At 39.9% G+C, this 21,278-nt stretch overlaps 1 protein-coding gene across 2 annotated transcripts; it reads right to left on the bottom strand.

Moving 5' to 3' along the window:
• Positions 1-286: 286 nt before the first annotated feature.
• LOC308291096 (complement factor H-like) lies at positions 287-19,393 on the bottom strand. 2 transcript variants are annotated; one of them, XM_080733012.1, is made up of 18 exons: positions 19,215-19,393; positions 18,113-18,295; positions 16,117-16,222; positions 14,727-14,803; positions 13,772-13,954; positions 13,183-13,368; positions 12,844-13,032; positions 12,498-12,680; positions 12,238-12,408; positions 11,759-11,941; positions 11,104-11,262; positions 9,778-9,975; positions 9,500-9,685; positions 6,168-6,356; positions 5,220-5,408; positions 4,299-4,487; positions 1,689-1,877; positions 287-823 (listed from the first exon to the last, which is right to left on the bottom strand). In XM_080733012.1, exons 1-18 carry the CDS (start codon positions 19,282-19,284, stop codon positions 630-632), a joined length of 3,024 nt encoding a protein of 1,007 aa, XP_080589138.1. In that variant the 5' UTR covers positions 19,285-19,393; the 3' UTR covers positions 287-629. The 2 variants fall into 2 exon arrangements, with proteins under 2 accessions (XP_080589138.1, XP_080589137.1); XM_080733011.1 differs by having other exon boundaries at positions 5,220-5,414.
• Between the last annotated feature and the right edge of the window lie 1,885 nt (positions 19,394-21,278).

A 21,278-nucleotide genomic window follows, 5' to 3' on the forward strand; every position in this document is an offset into this window, starting at 1 on the left:
CGATTGTACTACGCCAATCAGGACACCTGTGTTGGTCCTCAACATGGTAGGACTACACATGCAAACCATGAATTGATTGAATGAATGAATCTATATGAATTGTTTGAAGGGTGTAGCATTGATTATACTTTTTTTTTTTTTACAATGACAAATATCCAGCAAGCTCAAAAAGGCTTAAGTGATTCTTGGAAAGAGCAGTGTGCAGGATATTGCATTGCTTTTTAAAACAGTGCATGTTGGAAAAGTGCAATGTTGGTATTTTATTTTGGAGACAAAAAGACTTAACTGAGAATATGAGACCATGTTTTATTTAAATGTGTACAGGTGAGGGCATTGCAGAGTGCAGATTCCAGGTGTACAATGTTTCAGCGTCATCTGTCAAATTATTTCTTGCTGTCGGTCAGAAACCACGTATCTCCACATTCTAACCTTTACCTTTTGTGTTATCTCGTAAATGACTTGATCATACTACAGCATCACACAAAAGCATCAAAAGTCAGAGATCCACAAGCTCGAAACTGTTGAGCTTGTAGATCTGTTACTTTTGCAATTTCTTAATTTGAAACGGTTTCAGATACGAGACAAGACGATTTGCCTATTTGTTCAGGCATCATTTCTAGTTGGCTACACTAGGAACAAATAGGCAGTGTCATATTACCATGAAGACACTTCTGACGCAGATCAATGTTATTCCGGCTCTGGCGTCGAAATTTACACATAAATGTAATGTGATCATCATGTTCTGCATACATTTTATTTGCTTGTGAATAAGCTAATTGAATTTTGTTCTGGTTCATAGCTTCATCAGTCACAGTGCAGGGTTCTGTAATGGATTAAAGAGAAGAGAGATGACATCAATGCATGATGGCAAATAGTAATTTTGAAAATGTTTTTTTTTACAAAATGACATTACAGTATAAAATTGCGTCATGGTTGGTCCATCCTCCATAGACAGCATTACCCATTTTCATCCCCACATAATTGGTCACTCTAAGATGGCACCATTTCTGTCCACAGTATGTGTTGTAGAGGAGGGCAGTGGACACTGGACAGTTCAGCTTGCTAGTGCTGTCACCAGTAGGTAGGTTGGTTTGGTCATTTCAAACGTCAAACTTACATTTTCTTATTGTATTGATGCAAGAGTAATGGCTTCTAGAATGCTAACTTTCCAGGAAGAAAACGGCTGTAGTTTTAGCTTGGAATCCCTATCGACTATGTCGTTTGTAAGCCGGTTTCTAAACTGTAGTTCAGAAAGTCCACCTCTAGAATGTAGAGTGAGTAGACAGAATTGGAGATGTCCTTATCAGCATTGGTGAGGACCAATTATATGAAGATAATAAAGTACTTACTTACTTTAAGTAATTGTTGATTAGTCTGATTAACCACATAACCCTGTATTATCCATTATAAAAGAATAGTGAAAATAGCACACAACATGCTCACAAGGTGTCACATCATGGCATGCTATGAGCTTCTCTATTTACAAAACAAAACAAAACAATCGTTCATTAAATTTGAGCTTGACATATATTGTTAGGGTGATATTGATTTGAAGTCATATCGTCCAGCCACCGACTGGGTTCAGATGGGTCAAACCATGACTACTCTATAAATCCTCATTAAAATCAATATAGTCTTTGATTATATAAAATTTCAACATCATTTTTAATGAAAGAATAGTTACTTACTAAGACACCTGACATTTCCAACCCATAGACCAGTCATGCAGGTAAGAGGTCCACCTTCCAGGATGAAGAAGTTCTGGCAGACATATTCAACTGTCTCACCGTCGTCATACTGGGATTTTTGCGATTTTACGTTTTGTTTGAGGTCTCCATCTTCAAGATTTGGTGGTTTTCCACAGATTTTGGATTCTGCTGTAAGGGGACATAATCAAAAAACAACTTTGACTGTTAGTGTTATGGTTTTAATGAAGCAAGAATATTCCACAATATGCAGCACACACTCACTTCACACGCACTATGTTTTCCAACCAGACAAACAGTGATGAGACAGATATCAAAAGAAAGATATAAGACATGATGACTACAAGACTAACTGATCTGGCAATGCAATGTATTGTGACTGTGAGCTTGTAGAATGTGGAAGCTGGGGTTCAAGTTGTTAGAATTCTGCACACATACAGTAACAATTGATGTTGCTATCGATCAGAATCATGAAAAAACACTAGTTTGACCCCTCACATGCATGCTACTTAAAGCAGATTTATTTTTGGATTCTTTTCTTGTATAGTAAAGTTAATGGGACACAAACTATCAGCAGCTTTTCATGAGGTTAACCCTGGGAGTTGAATTTCAAACCTTTGGTACATATTATTACACACCTTTAGGAACACATTGGTGAAGACATTTCTTGGAAACAATTTAGTTCCCAGATTTGCTTATGTTTACCTTAATCAGGTCAACACAAGAACAAGACACAACGATCACAATATTTTACTCCAAATAAAAACTGTTATGGGAAGTAGATATTTTTTCTAATAAATTTGTATGCGGTCAGGTCTAGGCCTGACTGATGATGCATAGTCCACCATGGGCATCCTAGTGTCCTAGTGTGATGATAGGCCTATGGCCAAGTAGGTGTGTGGGTGTGTGTGTGTGTGTGTGTGTGTGTAAGGGGGTGAAAGGAAGCGGTATTATTATTTTTTGTTTTTCTTTATTATTAACTATTTCAATGTATTCTTTCTGTCTTTCTACTTTTGAATACATTGTTGGACTTTTGTGATATGATGTTAATGCTGTTTCCCCCCTGAACCAACTCCTCCTACTGTGCATGTGTGTCCTGAACTGAGAACTGATAGGGTAACTAGGCTCAGTAGCTCAGCCAATGGGCGGCTGGCAGAGTGAGAGGCGGCCTTTAAAAGGAGAGCCAGAGTCATTCTGTCGCTGAACGAGGAAGGAGACGGATGTATGTGTGTGATGGGCAGAGGCAGGTGAACCGGCAGAAGCAACCGGTGATATGAGGGACTGATGACCGACTGCTAACAGGAGGGCATGAGCAGTGAGCCCTAACCAAGAAACATTGATGATGAAAACGAGGGAGCCCTAACTAAGAAACATTGATGATGAAAACGAGTGAGCTCCACAGTGCGACGCAGTGATCCAGACAACACGGTGGCCCAGCAGAACCAGCAGTGTTCCCGCGGACCATCTATCCTGATCCAGACGAGCCGAGACGAGCCGCTCTATCCGAGCTGACGAGAGGGGTCGCAGTGGTGACAGTGGTGTCGTGCGAATCAACCGCACCGGCAGCCACTCGGCTGCCTGGTTGTGAGTATCCTATCTATGCACCATTGTCTATTCGAGCCACTGACCTGAAGTTGTGCCGATAAATTGAAGTATACGAAGATACTGGCCTATTTTCCTTGTTCGCAGATGTGTGGGCCTAAGAAGTAGACGTTACCGAAGAGTTGCTGTGTCCCTCTACACCCCCTCACTCACTCTGCTTATTATTATTATTATTATTATTCGATACCTGCTTAACTGATATTAGTAATTGCATAGTTATTCCTCTTATCTCCTTGCCATAATTCTGTTTATTGTAATAAGTTATTATTACAATTTGAAGGCCGTAACAGGCTTGGGGCTAATGTTGCAAAGTGCACTTTAACGGCTAATGAGAAACGTATACGAAGGAGGGGTTTTGAACTGATGTTTTATTGTTGTTTAACATTTTCTAGTTTTAGCTTAGGAACAATAGGTTTCATTTCTTTTATTTTTGCATTGTGTTTTATGGCGTGATAGAGGCCTCTGTAAGTAGAAATAAAGTTTGTTACACTTTTCTAAATTGGTGTCGTGGTCCACTCTCTCCTGAAAGGTTATATTGCTCTGGTATCCCGTATGACGAACCTGTGTGTCCTTAAAGGTTACGTATTTAACGAACCTTCTTTCCTCTTTAATAGAGGTGGCGTTGTCGGAAGTCTTATATATTATATGGGTACGCTAATGGTAATACTTAAACAATGCACTTCAACCAAGGGGTGTAATCATAATTATTTATTAGCAAATCTCAGTAATAAGGTGTTGACAAAGGTACCAGTTTTAACACTGGCTGTTAATGAGAGTTGGGCCACTATTACATGTGTGTGTGTGTGTGTGTGTGTGTGTGTGTGTGTGTGTGTGTGTGTGTGTGTGTGAGAGCGTTGTATTTTGTTTATGTTTATGCTGTAATTATTGTTTTTGTCATTATTATATGCTGTAATGTGATTTGCTGGACTCTCGGAAGATAAGCCGATGGCTAAAAGGGATCCAAATCAAATCAAATACTATATACTGTACCTTTACAAGAAGGGAATACATCGTTCCACTGTCCATTTTCTTCACATGTCAGCTCGGATTGGCCAATCAGTTGTTTCGGAGGGAAACAGCTGAATCTCAGAGTGTGGTCAACAAGTATAGGGCCGTTGTCTACTGGCAGATCTTGAATATCAATCCCTCCATCTGAAGGCGGTCGGGGGCAGGTCACAACTATGACATAGCACAAACAAACATGGAAAGACAGTTAATCAACTATACAAATAGGGCCACACTCGGGATGTCTAGGAAATGTGGAGAAATTCACATGGACCATGGAGCTGCCTTGAGTGAGTGTGTTTACTGCCTCTTCTAAGAGAAGAGGCAGTAAAATTAAAGAGATTTCTGGCATTGACATTTCAAGGTATTAACTTCTTGCCTGCGGGTCGACTTTGAAAACGACATTCTCATTAGGAGCGGCATTTTTTAAGCATTTATTTGGGTATTTTGACGGAGCAAATGGGTTCCCTTACCTTCAGCTGGTTATAACGAGAGACCGTGAAAAAACTGTTATGGGAAGTAGATATTTTATTTTTAGGGCAGTTAAATTATGGAACTTGTTGCGATAACTAGGATGACATTTTATTGAGTGATTTAAAATTGTTTAATTTTTTTCGTTTTTTCTAATACATTTGTATGCGGTCAGGTCTAGGCCTGGCTGATGATGCCCCTGCCATGCATAGTCCACCATGGGCATGTCCTAGTGTGATGATAGGCCTATGGCCTATGCCAAGTAGGTGTGTGGGTGTGTGTGTGTGTGTGTGAGAGCGATGTATTTTGTTTATGTTTATGCTGTAATTATTGTTTTTGTCATTATTATATGCTGTAATGTGATTTGCTGGACTCTCGGAAGATAAGCCGATGGCTAAAAGGGATCCAAATCAAATCAAATACTATATACTGTACCTTTACAAGAAGGGAATTCACCGTTCCACTGTCCATCTTTTCCACATGTCAGCTCGGGTTGGCCAATCAGTTGTTTCGGAGGGAAACAGCTGAATCTCAGAATGTGGTCAACAAGTATAGGGCCGTTGTCTACTGGCAGATCTTGAATATCAATCCCTCCATCTGAAGGCGGTCTGGGGCAGGTCACAACTATGACTTAGCACAAACAAACATGGAAAGACAGTTAATCAACTATACAAATAGGGCCACACTCAGGATGTCTAGGAAATGTGGAGAAATTCACATGGACCATGGAGCTGCCTTGAGTGCGTGTGTTTACTGCCTCTTCTAAGAGAAGAGGCAGTCAAATTAAAGAGATTTCTGGCATTGACATTTCAAGGTATTAACTTCTTGCCTGCGGGTCGACTTTGAAAACGACATTCTCATTAGGAGCGGCTCTGCCGATCGACTTTGGATCGACTTTTATATAAAAAGCATTTTTTAAGCATTTATTTGGGTATTTTGACGGAGCAAATGGGTTCCCTTACCTTATAACGAGAGACCGTGAAAAAACTGTTATGGGAAGTAGATATTTTATTTTTAGGGCAGTTAAATTATGGAACTTGTTGCGATAACTAGGATGACATTTTATTGAGTGATTTAAAATTATTTAATTTTTTTCGTTTTTTCTAATACATTTGTATGCGGTCAGGTCTAGGCCTGGCTGATGATGCCCCTGCCATGCATAGTCCACCATGGGCATCGTGTCCTAGTGTGATGATAGGCCTATGGCCTATGCCAAGTAGGTGTGTGGGTGTGTGTGTGTGAGAGCGTTGTATTTTGTTTATGTTTATGCTGTAATTATTGTTTTTGTCATAATTATATGCTGTAATGTGATTTGCTGGACTCTCGGAAGATAAGCCGATGGCTAAAAGGGATCCAAATCAAATCAAATACTATATACTGTACCTTTACAAGAAGGGAATTCACCGTTCCACTGTCCATCTTTTCCACATGTCAGCTCGGGTTGGCCAATCAGTTGTTTCGGAGGGAAACAGCTGAATCTCAGAGTGTGGTCAACAAGTATAGGGCCGTTGTCTACTGGCAGATCTTGAATATCAATCCCTCCATCTGAAGGCGGTCGGGGGCAGGTCACAACTATGACATAGCACAAACAAACATGGAAAGACAGTTAATCATCTATACAAATAGAGCCACACTCAGGATGTCTAGGAAATGTGGAGAAATTCACATGGACCATGGAGCTGCCTTGAGTGAGTGTGTTTACTGCCTCTTCTAAGAGAAGAGGCAGTAAAATTAAAGAGATTTCTGGCATTGACATTTCAAGGTATTAACTTCTTGCCTGCGGGTCGACTTTGAAAACGACATTCTCATTAGGAGCGGCTCTGCCGATCGACTTTGGATCGACTTTTATATAAAAAGCATTTTTTAAGCATTTATTTGGCTATTTTGACGGAGCAAATGGGTTCCCTTACCTTCAGCTGGTTATAACGAGAGACCGTGAAAAAAAAGGATACGATGATGACGTCGCCGCTAAACCAGGCCTTGTCTGTTTACAATAGCATCTGCTAGCCGTTTAGCTCAATACAAACCAACGTCCATTACGCAGCTTCACTAGGTCGGATTTTGATTCGGAAATTTTGTGCGTGGCGTCTGTATACGATCCGTTGCCCAGACCGATGGTGGTTTAGACGATCAAGCACGAATTGAGCAGTAATGAGCACATATGGCGCGCCGTTGATTATAGCCGTGTCTACCACTGTGAATCCATTGAGAGAAGTCACTTATCCATCCTTCAAACATGGATTATTCTGAAAGTTTTAGTGTTACGATGGCGCGCTCTAGTGGTCTTTTTGGTGGTGGTTTATCATCATAGCTTTGAAAACAATGAAATTATACCCTATCATGTTAATAAAATATAGCTATTTCCCGGCAGTTTTAGCGCACATCCATATTTTAAGTTTGCAGGGAATGTTAAGTGTTCCTTAAAAACACTGTCCGAAAGCCCCACTAGATGAGATAATAGATTTTGAGAGATTCTTAGAGCCCCAGCTCTATAGCAGGGCTGTAAAAAGGTTTGATGTCTGGAGACTGTGTAGCCCCATATAGAACCTCACCCGTCGCTGTATACTGTTCCGAGACGAGGTCCTATAAAGATCTCCCCGTGGGGGGGTGGAACGCCTCCAACGTTTAGGTAGAAAACACCTTTCCCGAAAGGTAGTTCCGAGCTCCCAGACTGTGATAACCTAACAAGGGTCCATAAAACATGAACTAGGGCACGAAACAACCCCTTAAAATCGCTAGTTCTGTCAGCCGGTCTAATGTTTACAAGCTTGGAAGTTGCAGCCGGAATGCCAGCATTAGCGCCTCCTCTGGTCGAATGTTGCATACTGTGACAGTATGCAGCGACGGTTGGGGCTACGTTCGGAACTATCTTTACTTTGTGGATACAATTTCGGGAAAGGTGTTTTCTATCTAAACGTTGGAGCCCTCCCACGGGGAAATCTTTATAGGACCTCGTCTCGGAGCACAACAGTATGCAGCGACGGGTGAGGTTCTATATGGGGCTAGAGACTGTGGAGAGGGATGCAGTACTATCTTTCAGACAATCAAAACATTTAACTATATAACTAACAGTAAGACGCCTAAGGGCGAAAAGCGACCTCGCCCTGGGATTTGCACAGGACGGAATTCATCAAAGTGTGATTCGAGTTGCGGTTGTTTGGACAAAATGTGGTCAAAGTATTTCTCCAAATATGGATATGACTGACGTCTGACATCATAGATGTCTTATGTTATAGACATACAAAATATGTCCATATATGGGCATTCCAAGCTATGGGCTTAATATTGATGGCATCAGGGATCTCCATATATGGGCTTACCTTAGCCCACCCCCTTGTTTCCCCTATACCCTGTAGGCCTACATATAGTGCTTTTATAACCGTGATGATTTTTTTGCTTGCTATTTGTCATGTCCATGAATTGAATACCAAGGACTTCCGACTTAAACAAGACCGTAAAAGGACTTATTTGGGATGCTCCTTTTAGGCAGCGTGTTTAAAGGACAAGTTTGTTTTTTTAACAACAAGGGTTCATATTATAGATTGTAATTAGAGGAAAGAAAAGATGAGTGTTAAAATGGTTTCATTTACTTCTTTCTATCGTTTTAGCCAATTTAGCGAGTTTGATTTCAGTGGTTGGGGGCATGTGTGCAAGTGGCTAAATATGTATTTTTAGACTCAATGAGACGACAAATTCTTTAGCAACACTACTAGTCTTTGAAAATTGATGATCTACAAGGTTTCACCTGTAGATCGCTGTCACAACGCATTGCAATGTGACACGTTGTGAGCTTGCAGATCTGCTATTTAAAAGAAATTGTGAAATAAATTGTGGAATATTTGAAAGATTTATTAAAAAATTCTAGCAACAAATATCTGGCATGGGGCTCCCTGGCACACAACATTCTAAGATGGGTGTTGCCATTAGGGACAAATACATATTAAGTTGGGGGTTCATGACATGAAAATATTTGAGAACCACTGGTTTAAATGATAATAATAATTAAAAATTGGAGGCAAGCCCAAATTGTAGATTTTGTGATATCCTTTTAGACCTGAGGCCTTCTAAAGTCCTTACCTATTTCTTCTCAATAATCTCTAATATTTATTCAAAAATGACAAAAATATATATAATACAATGTTGCTACAGTATACTGTACAAAGCAACAAGAACCTGGTTTCACCAAAAGCAGAAACATGATCAGCAATCCCATGGCAATCCAGCCAGTGGTTTTCAAGACATGTTGTTTGAGACCAAAGTGTTGGACAGATTTGTCAGTGGTCTTACGCAATGGTCTATGAAAACAATTCATGGGCCTGTCTCTAGATAATTCAGCATGACACACAACAGCAGAATGTTTACAAAAGCTTAAGGCGCAGTACAGATATTTGCGTGAAACATCTTCTCCGTATCGTCTGAGAATGGCCACTGGGAGCGCCGTACTAATGCATTGTCAATGGAAGGTTGTTTGGTGTTTTGTCGTTGCCGTGTCTCTTGGCCAAAAGACAGGCTGTGGTTGAGCTAGAGACACAGCAACGACAAAAAACCAAACAACCTTCCATTGACAATGCATTAGTATGGCGCCCCCAGTGGCCATTCTCAGACGATACGGAGAAGATGTTTCACGCATATGTGTGAGTCCAGCCTAAAAAGCATTGCATCATTTGCTACAACAAGCCTAATGTTAAAGTCTTTTTGAAATAGCCAATACTCACCTATACAATTTATGTTCTGTTGCTCCCAATCACCATTTTTGCATTTCATCTTGTCCTGCCCTTCCATTTTATGTCCTCGACGGCATTTATATGTTACCTCTGTTTCAGACAAGTATTTCTTCTGATAATTACACATGGCAACGGCATCTTTAACTGCTGGTGGTGGCCCGCAAGATTGTTCATTGGCTGCAAGAGATGAAAATACATTTAAGATCACACTTATGCAACAGCATCATTTTGAATATTGAACTTTTGAACTTTTAATGGGGATGTCTTACGTTTACAGATTGTGTTTGTCTCATTCAAGTCCCATTTACCATTCTTACAAGTTATTTCACTTATGTTGTTTATTTGTTTGCATCCATTCTCACAAACAAATTGAATGCTCAGCCTCAGGCCATCTGTATAGTCATCATTTTGAGGTTTCACTATTTTTGCATGTGGAATCTGAGGTAATTCGCCACATTTATTCTTACCTAGAAGAAAAATACATACATGTAAGATTAAGTTATCATATCTAAATAGTTTCTGAATTGTTTCCAAAAATGGACCAAGTTTGAAACCTGTTTCTGTAGAGAAATACTCCAGTTACTTTGTTCTTTAATTATGGCCCCCATTAATAGCCACATCAGAAAGATGAACAGAAATGTGTGATAGCCTTTAAGACCCGTTGATGAACATTTTGACAGAAATATGGAATTAAAACAAACACATTTTGTGGATATCGGGATACATTGTGCTTGCAACGTGGCTCTCAGACTGGGTCAGGCTGTGTCAGTCACCTATATGTTAGTCATCTATATAACATGCCTATGACTTCAAAATTGGACAAGGTTTCAGTGCAATCACAGCCCCAGAGAGTTACTCCAAAGTTAATAACCCCAGGAGGACAAAAATCCACTCGTCAATAGACAATTCGCCCTCCTGGCCCCCAAACTGTGGAATAAACTCCCTGTCGCACTTAGAACAACCTGTTGACCAATGAACATACATGAAAGCTAGATCGCATTCTTAGGTTTTATCTAGTTTTTTACTGATTAGGTGCTTAGTCTACCTACGTTATTATTTTCTAGATTGATAGTTCTATGCAATTAAAGGGGAAGACCACCCATTTTCAATATTGAAAATGGGTGGTCTTCCCCTTTAATGTATTGATGTTGATAGTTCTATGCAATTAAAGGGGAAGACCACCCATTTTCAATATTGAAAATGGGTGGTCTTCCCCTTTAATGTATTGATGTTGATGTATTTATGTATTACCTTGCTTATTCTATTGATGTATTACCCTGCCCTGCTTATTGTAAATCGCTCTGGATTAAGAGCATCTGCTAAATGCCTAAACTGTAAACTGTAAATATTTCAAGTAGTAAGTATTAATGTGTAATATAAGAACAACATTGGAAGTAGGCCACTTCTGTTGCCTACACTCAGCAGAAAAATACAATGTTTGGCACAGTTGCGTCAGTGGTTTGCGAGATTAGCTCCGTAAACACTCTCCCCCCACCCACACACACCCTCTCGAAGACTTGAAACCAGCTTTCGTTCATTGCATTTAGGCTATATCTTGTTTATTACATGGAATACAAATATGAAAGATCCCTTACTAATACATCGTGGAGGTTCATGCCACTTCCTGTTCTTGCATGTCGTGTGACCCCACCAGCCTTTGTAGAAACGCTTATAGTTTGTATCGCAGGTGTAGAACAGTTTTACTCCGTCAGAAAATCCAAATCCATTTTCAACTTCAGGATTACAAGTTATTACTAGGGGAAGTCAAGGTGAGAAAAAGAAAAATTACAGAAGCACAAAAAAGTCACAATTGTTCTTCTGAAAAAGCTGTTTTGAGCTGTATACCGGCCGGCACAGGGTAAAGGCAAATTAAATCATAACATATAGCATCCAAAGTAGAAGTACAGTAGGCCTACTTCGCTACATTAGATGTACAGTAGCCTACACAAAAATTATACTTATGTTAAACATAATAATAATAAAAACTATATATATATTATTTATATATTACAGCAACAGAAGGACAGGAGTGGTATTTCATAACGGCACCAACATAAAATGAGTCAGAGGCAAGCTTGTATCCAAATTATAGATGGCATGACAACCAACATGGATCATCATCATATTTGGGATGTTGACAGAATAGTAAGTTCTGTCAAGTCAACACCATTGTACATAAAGTTCACATTGAGGAAATAACAGATGTGGTAAACTGCAAGCAATACTTGAGTTAATCTCTCTTTATTTTACCTTCACACAGGGGTTTTGGTGTCCATCCACCACTGGTGCATGTTGCATGATCATTACCATCCTTTTTCTGGTATCCTGATTTACAGCTATAACTCTGTGTTTCACCAACTCCCTTCCTCCAGTCTCTTGCTTGAAAATTGTCAATAAGACTCTCACCATCTGGTTTGCTGCAAAAGCTCGCTTCTAAGATTATAGAGAAATTATCACGTTTATAAGGAGGGAAAGGTGACGTGAACCGATGGGAAGTGCAGTGATACAGAACAATTTAAAAGGAAAGACAGAATATACAAAGATGTATTAAAGATATCACAATGCTCAATACAGCTGAGAAAATATACTGGTTATTATGATACAGGAATACTGTATACACAATGCTCAATTACAGTACTTCAAGTCATTTGGAAAAATGAAAAACAACCACAAACACTTATGCTGTACTAATAATAGAGCCATAGATTTTGTATGCCTTTAAAACCTACCTGCACAACGCTGAATCCCATTCCAACGATCTCTGTCACAGGAAGCTTGACGAGCCGGAGTACCTCTTTCATGCAAACAGCGATACGTGACCCTTTCCCTGTATTTGTACTCCATCTTTTGTGGATTCTCAATCTCAGCATTTGGAATATCAGGTTTTATACATTTAATTTCTGTAAGAAAATAAACGGTATGAAGAGGTCAGCACACTAACTGCATATTTGTATGCCAGCTCACACACATTGTGTCACCATCACAATACCTTCACACAGTGGTTTTGGTGTCCACCCGTCCCTTGTGCAAGTGGCAGTATTTCTGACATCTGTGGCTTTGTATCCTCCGATACATCTATAAGATAAAGTGTTACCCAGCTTCCTATTTCGTGCCATCCAATCATTATGCCCAGCCACGCCAGTTTGAAGTCTCGGATCGAAACATGTTATTTCTTGATGAGAAAGAGAATTACATGTTAGTGGAAATAATTTGGAGTAAACCAAGATTGTAATAATAGTAATGGAAACCTGATAGATAGAATAAAATAAAACTATCATTCAACAATCACTTTGCTCCTTGTGTAGCCTAGCACAGACACTTGTTCAATACTGTACCTTCACATAAAGGGGATGATTTCCATTCTCCAGTATCTAGGCAGGTAATAACTTTAGTGTCTTCACGGGGGCTGCCAATAGAGTAACCACTGTCACATGTTACTGTTACTGTATCATCAGGTGAGAATTGACGCCTGGCATCAGGTTCATGACGGGTTCCTGGGACTGTAGTCAGTGGACATGTCACAGCTGAAAATAATAATAGTAATCAAATGTGTTATGAGAGTTAGTTTGTTACAATAAATAGGACCATGATGAACATCATTCTATGTCATATACTTCATATTTATGTATAATTGAAAAACATATAAAGTTAATCATTCTCAATAAGATACTCACGGACACACAATGGTGTAGGAATCCAATCCGCTCTGATACCCACTCTTGTACATTTTGATGGCATTGGATGAATACGTTTGAACTTTCGATCACACGCAAACCTCAGCTCTTGGTCTTTATCATACAGAGCGGTATTGCCAAGGACTCTTCCATTATCAATCCGTGGTGGCGGTGTACATTTGACCTCTGTTGACAAACACACACAAAATAGCAATCCACAGTATGTATGATAGTTTGAGTTGGTGGGTCTTTTTGCAAATATACATACAGTGCTTAAGACTTATGAGTGTGTAGGTAGGCCTATACATTCAGATATAAATGACAGGTGTTTTAATTATGGCAAACGACAACTTCCTCCCCCAACCTAGGTGTAAGTCAAAATGCAGATGTACTTTAGTATTGTTTAAAATAAATATAATTAAAGTTATAGATAGTTATAGTAGAAAGCCAATGTGCGCAAATGTATGACAGAAGTTGAGTGTTATTGAATAGGAAAGGATGTTTTGGCCAGCCTTATTGCCTGGGTTGAGGAAGAGTGGAAAGGAGAAGTTTAGAAATGACTTCAGCCTAAATAATCATAGCACAGTACCAATGCATGATGGAGCTTGGTCACTCCAGCGTCCATTTTCATCACAGTCGATCTCTACTTTTCCGTCCAGAACCATATCACGTGACTTGCAACTGAACCGAAGTACACTGCCATAGGTTGCCTCCTCGCGGTCTCCAAATACTTGAACGTTGTTGCTTGCCTCTATCACTGGGCAATGAATGGCTGGACACAGTGGACAGTGATGGATGGAATGAAAAAGGAAAAACATCAACATTCGTTACCAATGAACACTAAGCCATTTACATCATCCTGGCCCAATTTTGGGCATGTCATGAACATTTACAGAAATCTCAAATGTTCTCAACAATATCTGAGCTTGCAGATCAGCAATCAAGCATTGCACAGATCAATCAGGAGGATTGTCAATTTATGTCTGTCAAGCTCAAGCATCTTTGTTTGTTTCTAGGCCTCTGCCTTGGATAAATGACAAATACACCAAGGGTCTTCAACAGGGGGTCCGGGACCCCTAGGCCGGTCCTCAGAGTTTCTACAGGGGGGCCTCCAAATCTTTGTGTGATAGAAAAATTGTTTCTCCTTTTGTTATATTAACCACTTGAACCCTAGTGTCCATATTCTGAGAACTTTAGCCAAAAATAGCAGATCTACAAGCTCACAACGCCTTGCAGCACGAGGCATTGTGAGCTTGTAGATTGTCTATTTTCGAAAAGAGATTTGGTGTAGAGGGGGAAGAAAGAGCACTCTAAGTACAGAGTGAAAGGTAATATGTATATTGACAGTTCAAGTGGTTAAATATCTGAAAACACAAATTGACATGAATCCAAAATACAGTACACTATGATTGTGCTGTCAAACAATGGAACTATGAAATCTCTGAAAAGGTTGTGCCTGTGGGGGTCCTTGGCCTGAAAACGTTGAAGACCCCTGATTTACGTTATAGGGGATGTAAATACTGTAGATAATAATAAGCTCTTACCCTCACAGACTGGCACGAAACCATCCCACCCGTGTGCCATGCAGCGGCGACTACTGATCCTGCTGACCATTTGGTAACTGAAGTGAACACAAATACATTTCAAATGTCAATATCAGTGAAAATGTTCAATAATTTTTAAGCATTTCAAAAATAGCAGCTGTAGAAGCTCACAACACACTGCGATGCAGAGCTTGAAGATCAGATTATTTTTAAATGTTTGTTTTGTGTGCTTGTTTTTAACAACTGTAGAAATATAAATTGGCACAGAATATGATTTGTTTCTCTTTTTATTGTGCAGATTGTAAATGTCATTGCATTGCAATGCTTTGTGAGCTTGTAAATCTTAGAAGTATAAGTACCAGTAAGACTCCCTAATCGGGAGATAAGCGACCGTAGGTAGCTTATCTCCACAAATAGGGCAAAAATTTGTTTTTCCAAAATCTTCCTGATCCATGTTGATGACATGAGTGTAGACATGCTGTGTAGTGATTTTCGTGATTTTAGGGCAAAATCTGTAGGAGCAGTGTCCAAAAATGTGTTTTTAAAAATCGGCCTGAAGGTGGCGCTATATGGGACAGATTCATGGTGATGGGATGAGTGTAGACATACTGTGTAGCGATTTGCGTGATTTTAGGGCAAAAACTGTAGGAGCAGTTCCAAAAATGTGTTTTAAAAATCGGCCTCATGGTGGCGCTAGAAGAGGGCCATGTGAGAAATGAGGGGTGGGGTGTCCGCGTTGCCTTGGCGGACGAATAGGTACCGGCCCCGGCTCTCCCGGACCCTCCTAGCCCGAGTTACGGCATTTTATGTGAGCTGCAGTGGAGGGGGTCCTCCACTGGGGGCGCCACCACTTTTGCATCCGTTCTGGAGCACCAGGAGTCGGTGGTCCCCGGGAATTCCCCGTGAGCAGCCCCGTTGGGGTGGTCATTTTTGCACATTTGGTCATTTTTTACATCTGGGGGTCCCCCATGGACCTGGGGGTCCCTGGAGCTCCGGGGGTCCTTGGAGGTTGTAGTTTGGCAGCCAAGGAGCGTGTGTGCAAAATTTGGCATGGATCGTGGAAACGGTTGCGGAGATATGAGCAGGGCAATAGTGTGACGTGTGAGGTGTGACAGACAGACGGACAGACTGACTCACTCACTCACAGTTTGTGCAGGTTTTGATAGTAAGTGCGACCTATGGTCGCAATAACATATAGGACTTAAAGGCCCATTCCCACTGGGCCAGATACAGATACAAAAAAATATCTGTCTCCATTGTGGATGAGACTGGACTACCCACTTGAATGGAGACATATATTTTTTTTTATCTGCCCAGTACAGTGGGAATGTTGAGATGTAGCAACAGAAGGATGCATAACAAGCAATAGGGAAAAACAGATGTAGCCTACCCTCTTTGGCACGTGTACTGAACCTCTGCCCCAAAGACAAAATCATCTCCCTTCACAAGACTGAACTCTGCAAAATCTGCATCGCCAGGGTGACCGCATGATTTGGCTGAAAGAAAGACAGATGAGTTAGTGCAGCTTGAACACATTTTATTTTTGTATATCAAAGAATTTGATCAATTGTTTATGTAGGCCTGGTGACCATAGCTGAAAGAGACTCCCTAGGACAGAAGGTTTCTATGGTTTATCTATGTGTTGAAGTGTCCTTGAGCAAGACCCTTAAAGTGGATGTTTCATTTGTTTTTGCCACTGTGTACACAATGCCCCAGCTGTCGCTTTGTGTCGACTTTGTGATAGACTTTCCCAGTGATGGGATGGACATAACACAGCAACATTTGGAGACGACTTTCTCTTCCATTGCTGGCCTGGGGTGGACTTTGCCAACAAATCAGATCATCGTATTATACACTGACTACACACACACACACACGCACGCACGCACGCACGCACGCACGCACGCACGCACGCACGCACGCACGCACACACACACACACACACACACACACACACACACACACACACACACACACACACACACACACACACAGTCATACTCATATTTGAGCATAATTTGCATTTTAATGTACGTATTAGTAACACAATATCACGTTGTCTTTTATTGTGCATTATTGTGGGGTTTAATTTTACAATAGTAGCGTAAAATAATTATAATTATAAAAAAGAAAATAATCACTGTACAGTATGTGCCATGTGTCAAAATACATTTTGTATACAATACTTCTTCCTGCCTTTGTCCACCGTGTCTGCTTACTGCTCCTAAATATTTAGGATCGGTCAAATGCAGTGGACTGAAGTTTGCTTCAGAGCGTAATAAAGTATAACTTCATCACTAAACACCTGCCATCGCTCAAGTATGGACACACTAGGCGACAGGGGAACAGTGCACTGTTGTAGATCTTTTCTGGATCAAGGCCCACTTGAAAATCTCAAAAGAGTTCTCGCGGGCCAATTTAGAGATATAGGCCATCACAATGAAGATGGAATCCTCAACCTTTTGAGGATTTTAAAGAATTACATTCCATGACATTTTTGTGTATATATTTTTTGATGTTAATGTTATGTTATCACTAAATATTGTGGGCCCCAGACCGCAGGTTTAGAACCTGCGGTGTAGACAGCAACTTTACAAGCATGATCATGAGGGAGCATCAGTCTGACCTGTTAGTACCGCATGTACCTGACCAGGCTGACTGAGAAGGCAGACAATAAGGTCTGCATCTCTTTCACTTTCAGTACAAGGTTATGGTCAGAGGGTGGGTGGAAAAGGTCAGCCTGCTTCTAGAGTAACTGTAAAAATATGTTTACTTCCGGTGTTACGACACGAGTGCACTTGTTTTTTCCCCTTTCCCTACATTGACAATTCTGCGCGGAAAAAGCTCCAACCGCGGACAACTTGATTACCTATTTTCATTACAGTATATCAGAATGCTTGTTACATTCAAAATAAATACGTACATTCTTAAAAGCACTTTATTCTGCCTAACAATACGTACTCAGCAATTTTACCTAGAGGTGTGTAAAATAGAGATTCAGAGACTATAGTGTATGTACAGTAAGTTGATCTACTCCATATTGAATTTTGATTTTGAAAGGGCCCGGTTTTGGTTAGAACTGAAAAAAGGCAATTCTCATCTTAGACAATACAATTTAGGCATTTAGCAGACGCTCTTAATCCAGAGTGATTTACAATAAGCAAGGTACATCATCAATCAATCAATACATCAACATGAATACATCAAATGCAAAGAACTAGTAAAGAAAATAAGCTATTGAGTATTGACCTATTACACAATACAATACAGAATACAATTGCTACAGAAGATGACACAATGATTTAGTATTGTCATACCTGACCCTAGATTTAACACATTTTACTATTCATAATATTTTCCAAATAGAAGATTTGATGGTAACTTACGTTCACATTTAGCACCATGATAATTCCAGCCATTATCCAGGCACCTTATCTTGAAGAATCCCACAAAGCCAGCATGACAACTCACTCTGACTTGTTTTCCAGGGGGGTAGGACGAGGCCAGGCCAGATGTGTCAAAGTTTGAGTCATAACGGTCACTGCTTAAAAAGTCTGCAAGTTGACAATCTGAACAATGAAAAGAGAAAGATGTATGAAATTGTGTGCCAATTTGACACATTTCTACAGTTTTAATGACAAAACCACTGTCGGCTGGAAACCTTGTATGTCCAAAACCTTCCTTTTTTGTTATTCTTTTAAAAACATTTAAACTAGTGAAAATAGCCGATCTACAAGCACACGTGTGCTTGTAGATCTGCTATTTTCACTATACTCTTGTGCGACAGTCTTGTATGCAGTGGTGGAAAAGCACTTGCATTCTTTACTCAAGTAAAATAATCAATACTGTAATGTAGATGTAGGCCTACTCTGTTAGAAGTCTGGTATTCAAAGTGTAATTGAGTAAAAGTACAAAAGTATTGGCATCAAAATCTAATTAAAGTACCAAAAGTAAAAGTACTCACTGTGCAGAATGTCCTATTTCAAGTTATCAATGTATACAAATCTTTTGAAAATAGCCGATCTACAAGCTCACAATGCGTTGTGGTGAGACGCATTGTGAGCTTGTAGATCGGCTATTTTCAAACGGCCAAAAATGTATATACGGCTGAAGTGGTTAATGTGTGTTTTGTAATAATAATCAAAATATACAATTAACTAGTAACTAAAGTTTTGAAATAAATGTAGTGGAGTAAAAGTACAATATTTGGATCCGAGGTGTAGTGGAGTGGAAGTAAAAGTATTGGAAATTGGAATCACTCAGTAAAGTAAAAATAACTCAAAATTGTACTTAAGTAGCCTACAGTACTTACTTTACACCACTTGTATGATGAAGCAGGGCTTTACTTTATGAAAAAACATACAAATTTGAAACTCGGAGATACAAGGTTTCTGCCTGACAGTGACGAAATGTTAAATGGTAAAAAAGAAGAAGAAGGACAAAAAAATCTACACATTTATTCTGATTTAGAAATGACAAAGGGCTTACCTTCAGCAGTCACCACATTCAGGGTATTTATCCATATGAAAAGGAGACAGCTTTGCGTTATCAAATGCATTTTTGCACATTGAAACTAAACTGTGAGAACAGTGGACTATACAAGGAAAATGATTGCTCAGTGATTTACGGAAATGTGTTCTGTTCCCTCCACCAAAAGGCAGGGATTAAAGATGGAAGTTAGCACACACTCCCTTATATGGATTATTGGCATAGTAGACAGAGGTTTTGAAACAATATGAAGTCAGCAGTTTGGATTGGCTGTGGTAGTGGAATGTTTCAACACACAGGACCTTATTTTTTGGTTCATAGTACATTATAAATACATATCTAAATAAACTAAAATAATAAGACAGCAAATCAGCCCTAAGTTAGGGTTATTCAATATTGCTAATTATGTACAGTGAGATTTCGCTCTACAATTGAATTGCAGTCACTGAGGTATTTCATGATTTTGTGCATTCCAATTTTGATGTTTATTTTTGACTGACTAAACAGTATTCCCGTAAAGGTTCTTCTTCTGGTAATCATTTGCAGTAATCAATAAGGCAAACAAAACAGTTTGTGCTGATCCCATAAGACAGAGCACCCTTTCCCAGAGGTCATTCAAAAATAAACACAAAAACACTGCATCATAAGAAACAGTTGTCATGTTATGAACATTACAGTACTGCAAAATCTGATTGTTAAGCAAAGGAATGGGCTCTATGCCACAGACATCTTAACTGGTAACTGAACTAACAATGCTGCGCCTGCTGCTATTTCACAATGTGAGTTCATATGGGTTCACATCAATAGCTCCTCGGGAGTCCTCATCCATCATACGTTGCTTTCTTTTCTTTGTGATAAAAATAATTCTAGTACTACTCAATATATTGGGGAAAGGGTTTAAAAAATAAATCGTATGATATTCCACATTAAATCACTTTTGTGTCTAATTTGCCTTTTCAAATATAGACTATACAACTTATCTGAATGCATTACACAAGTATTGCGTTGGTGAGTATTGATAGTATTGAGTGAGAGTTTTGCATGATTTGTGTAGCCTACAGCTGAGAGATAGGAACACACACACTCGCACGCACGCACGCACGCACGCACGCACGCACGCACGCACGCACGCACGCACGCACGCACGCACGCACGCACGCACGCACGCACGCACACACACACACACACACACACACACACACACACACACACACACACACACACACACACACACACACACACACACACACACACACACACACACACACACACACACACACACACACACACACACACACACACACAGTATAATATACGTCACACACTTCATACAGAGTCCATAATAACTCTGCTAACTAATAGCTCTCTTCACCATGCAGTTAAAATATCACAACAGTTCAAGTATTTAACAATACTAAATATTATTACTTGGATGAACGGCTATATGGTATTTCTCTTTGTGTCACTAATTAAATGATATTTGAAAGATCCATAAGACTTGCTAAGACTTTGGGTTAGTTAGAGCGATGTTCTGGTCAGGAATCGAACCGGTGACCACAGTTGAGTTACAAATGTACGCTTAAAAAAATACATATATTCAAAGATCTACAAGCTCGCAGCGTGGCACTCGGTGCCGCGCTGTGAGCTTGTAGATCTGCTATTTTTTTAATAGTTAAGGCATAACATAATTCTGGGTCTGAATGGGTTAAACAGAGCAGACAACACACCACTGAACACAACTAATATCTCTGCTTGGAACTTTCACCACCAGCCAGAGTGGGGGAGGGGGTGGAGGTTATTTACGGCCATTTGACTTCGTTACAATATATCATCTCCTCTGCTTTTCCCTGCATTTACCATTAGTTTGACCTCAGACATCTAATGGAATGGCAATATATAACATGTTTACATCAGCCTTCATAATGGTAAATGTTGCATTTAATAGCGACTCTATGCCAGGCACTTTACATACTCACACACACACGCACGCACGCACGCACGCACGCACGCACACACATCAGAGGATTGAGAGGAAACCATGCAAGATGGATAAAACAACAAGGT

This window comes from Nannobrachium achirus, assembly GCF_963921795.1.
Source record: "Nannobrachium achirus genome assembly, chromosome: 1".
Classification (NCBI taxonomy): Eukaryota; Metazoa; Chordata; class Actinopteri; order Myctophiformes; family Myctophidae; genus Nannobrachium; species Nannobrachium achirus.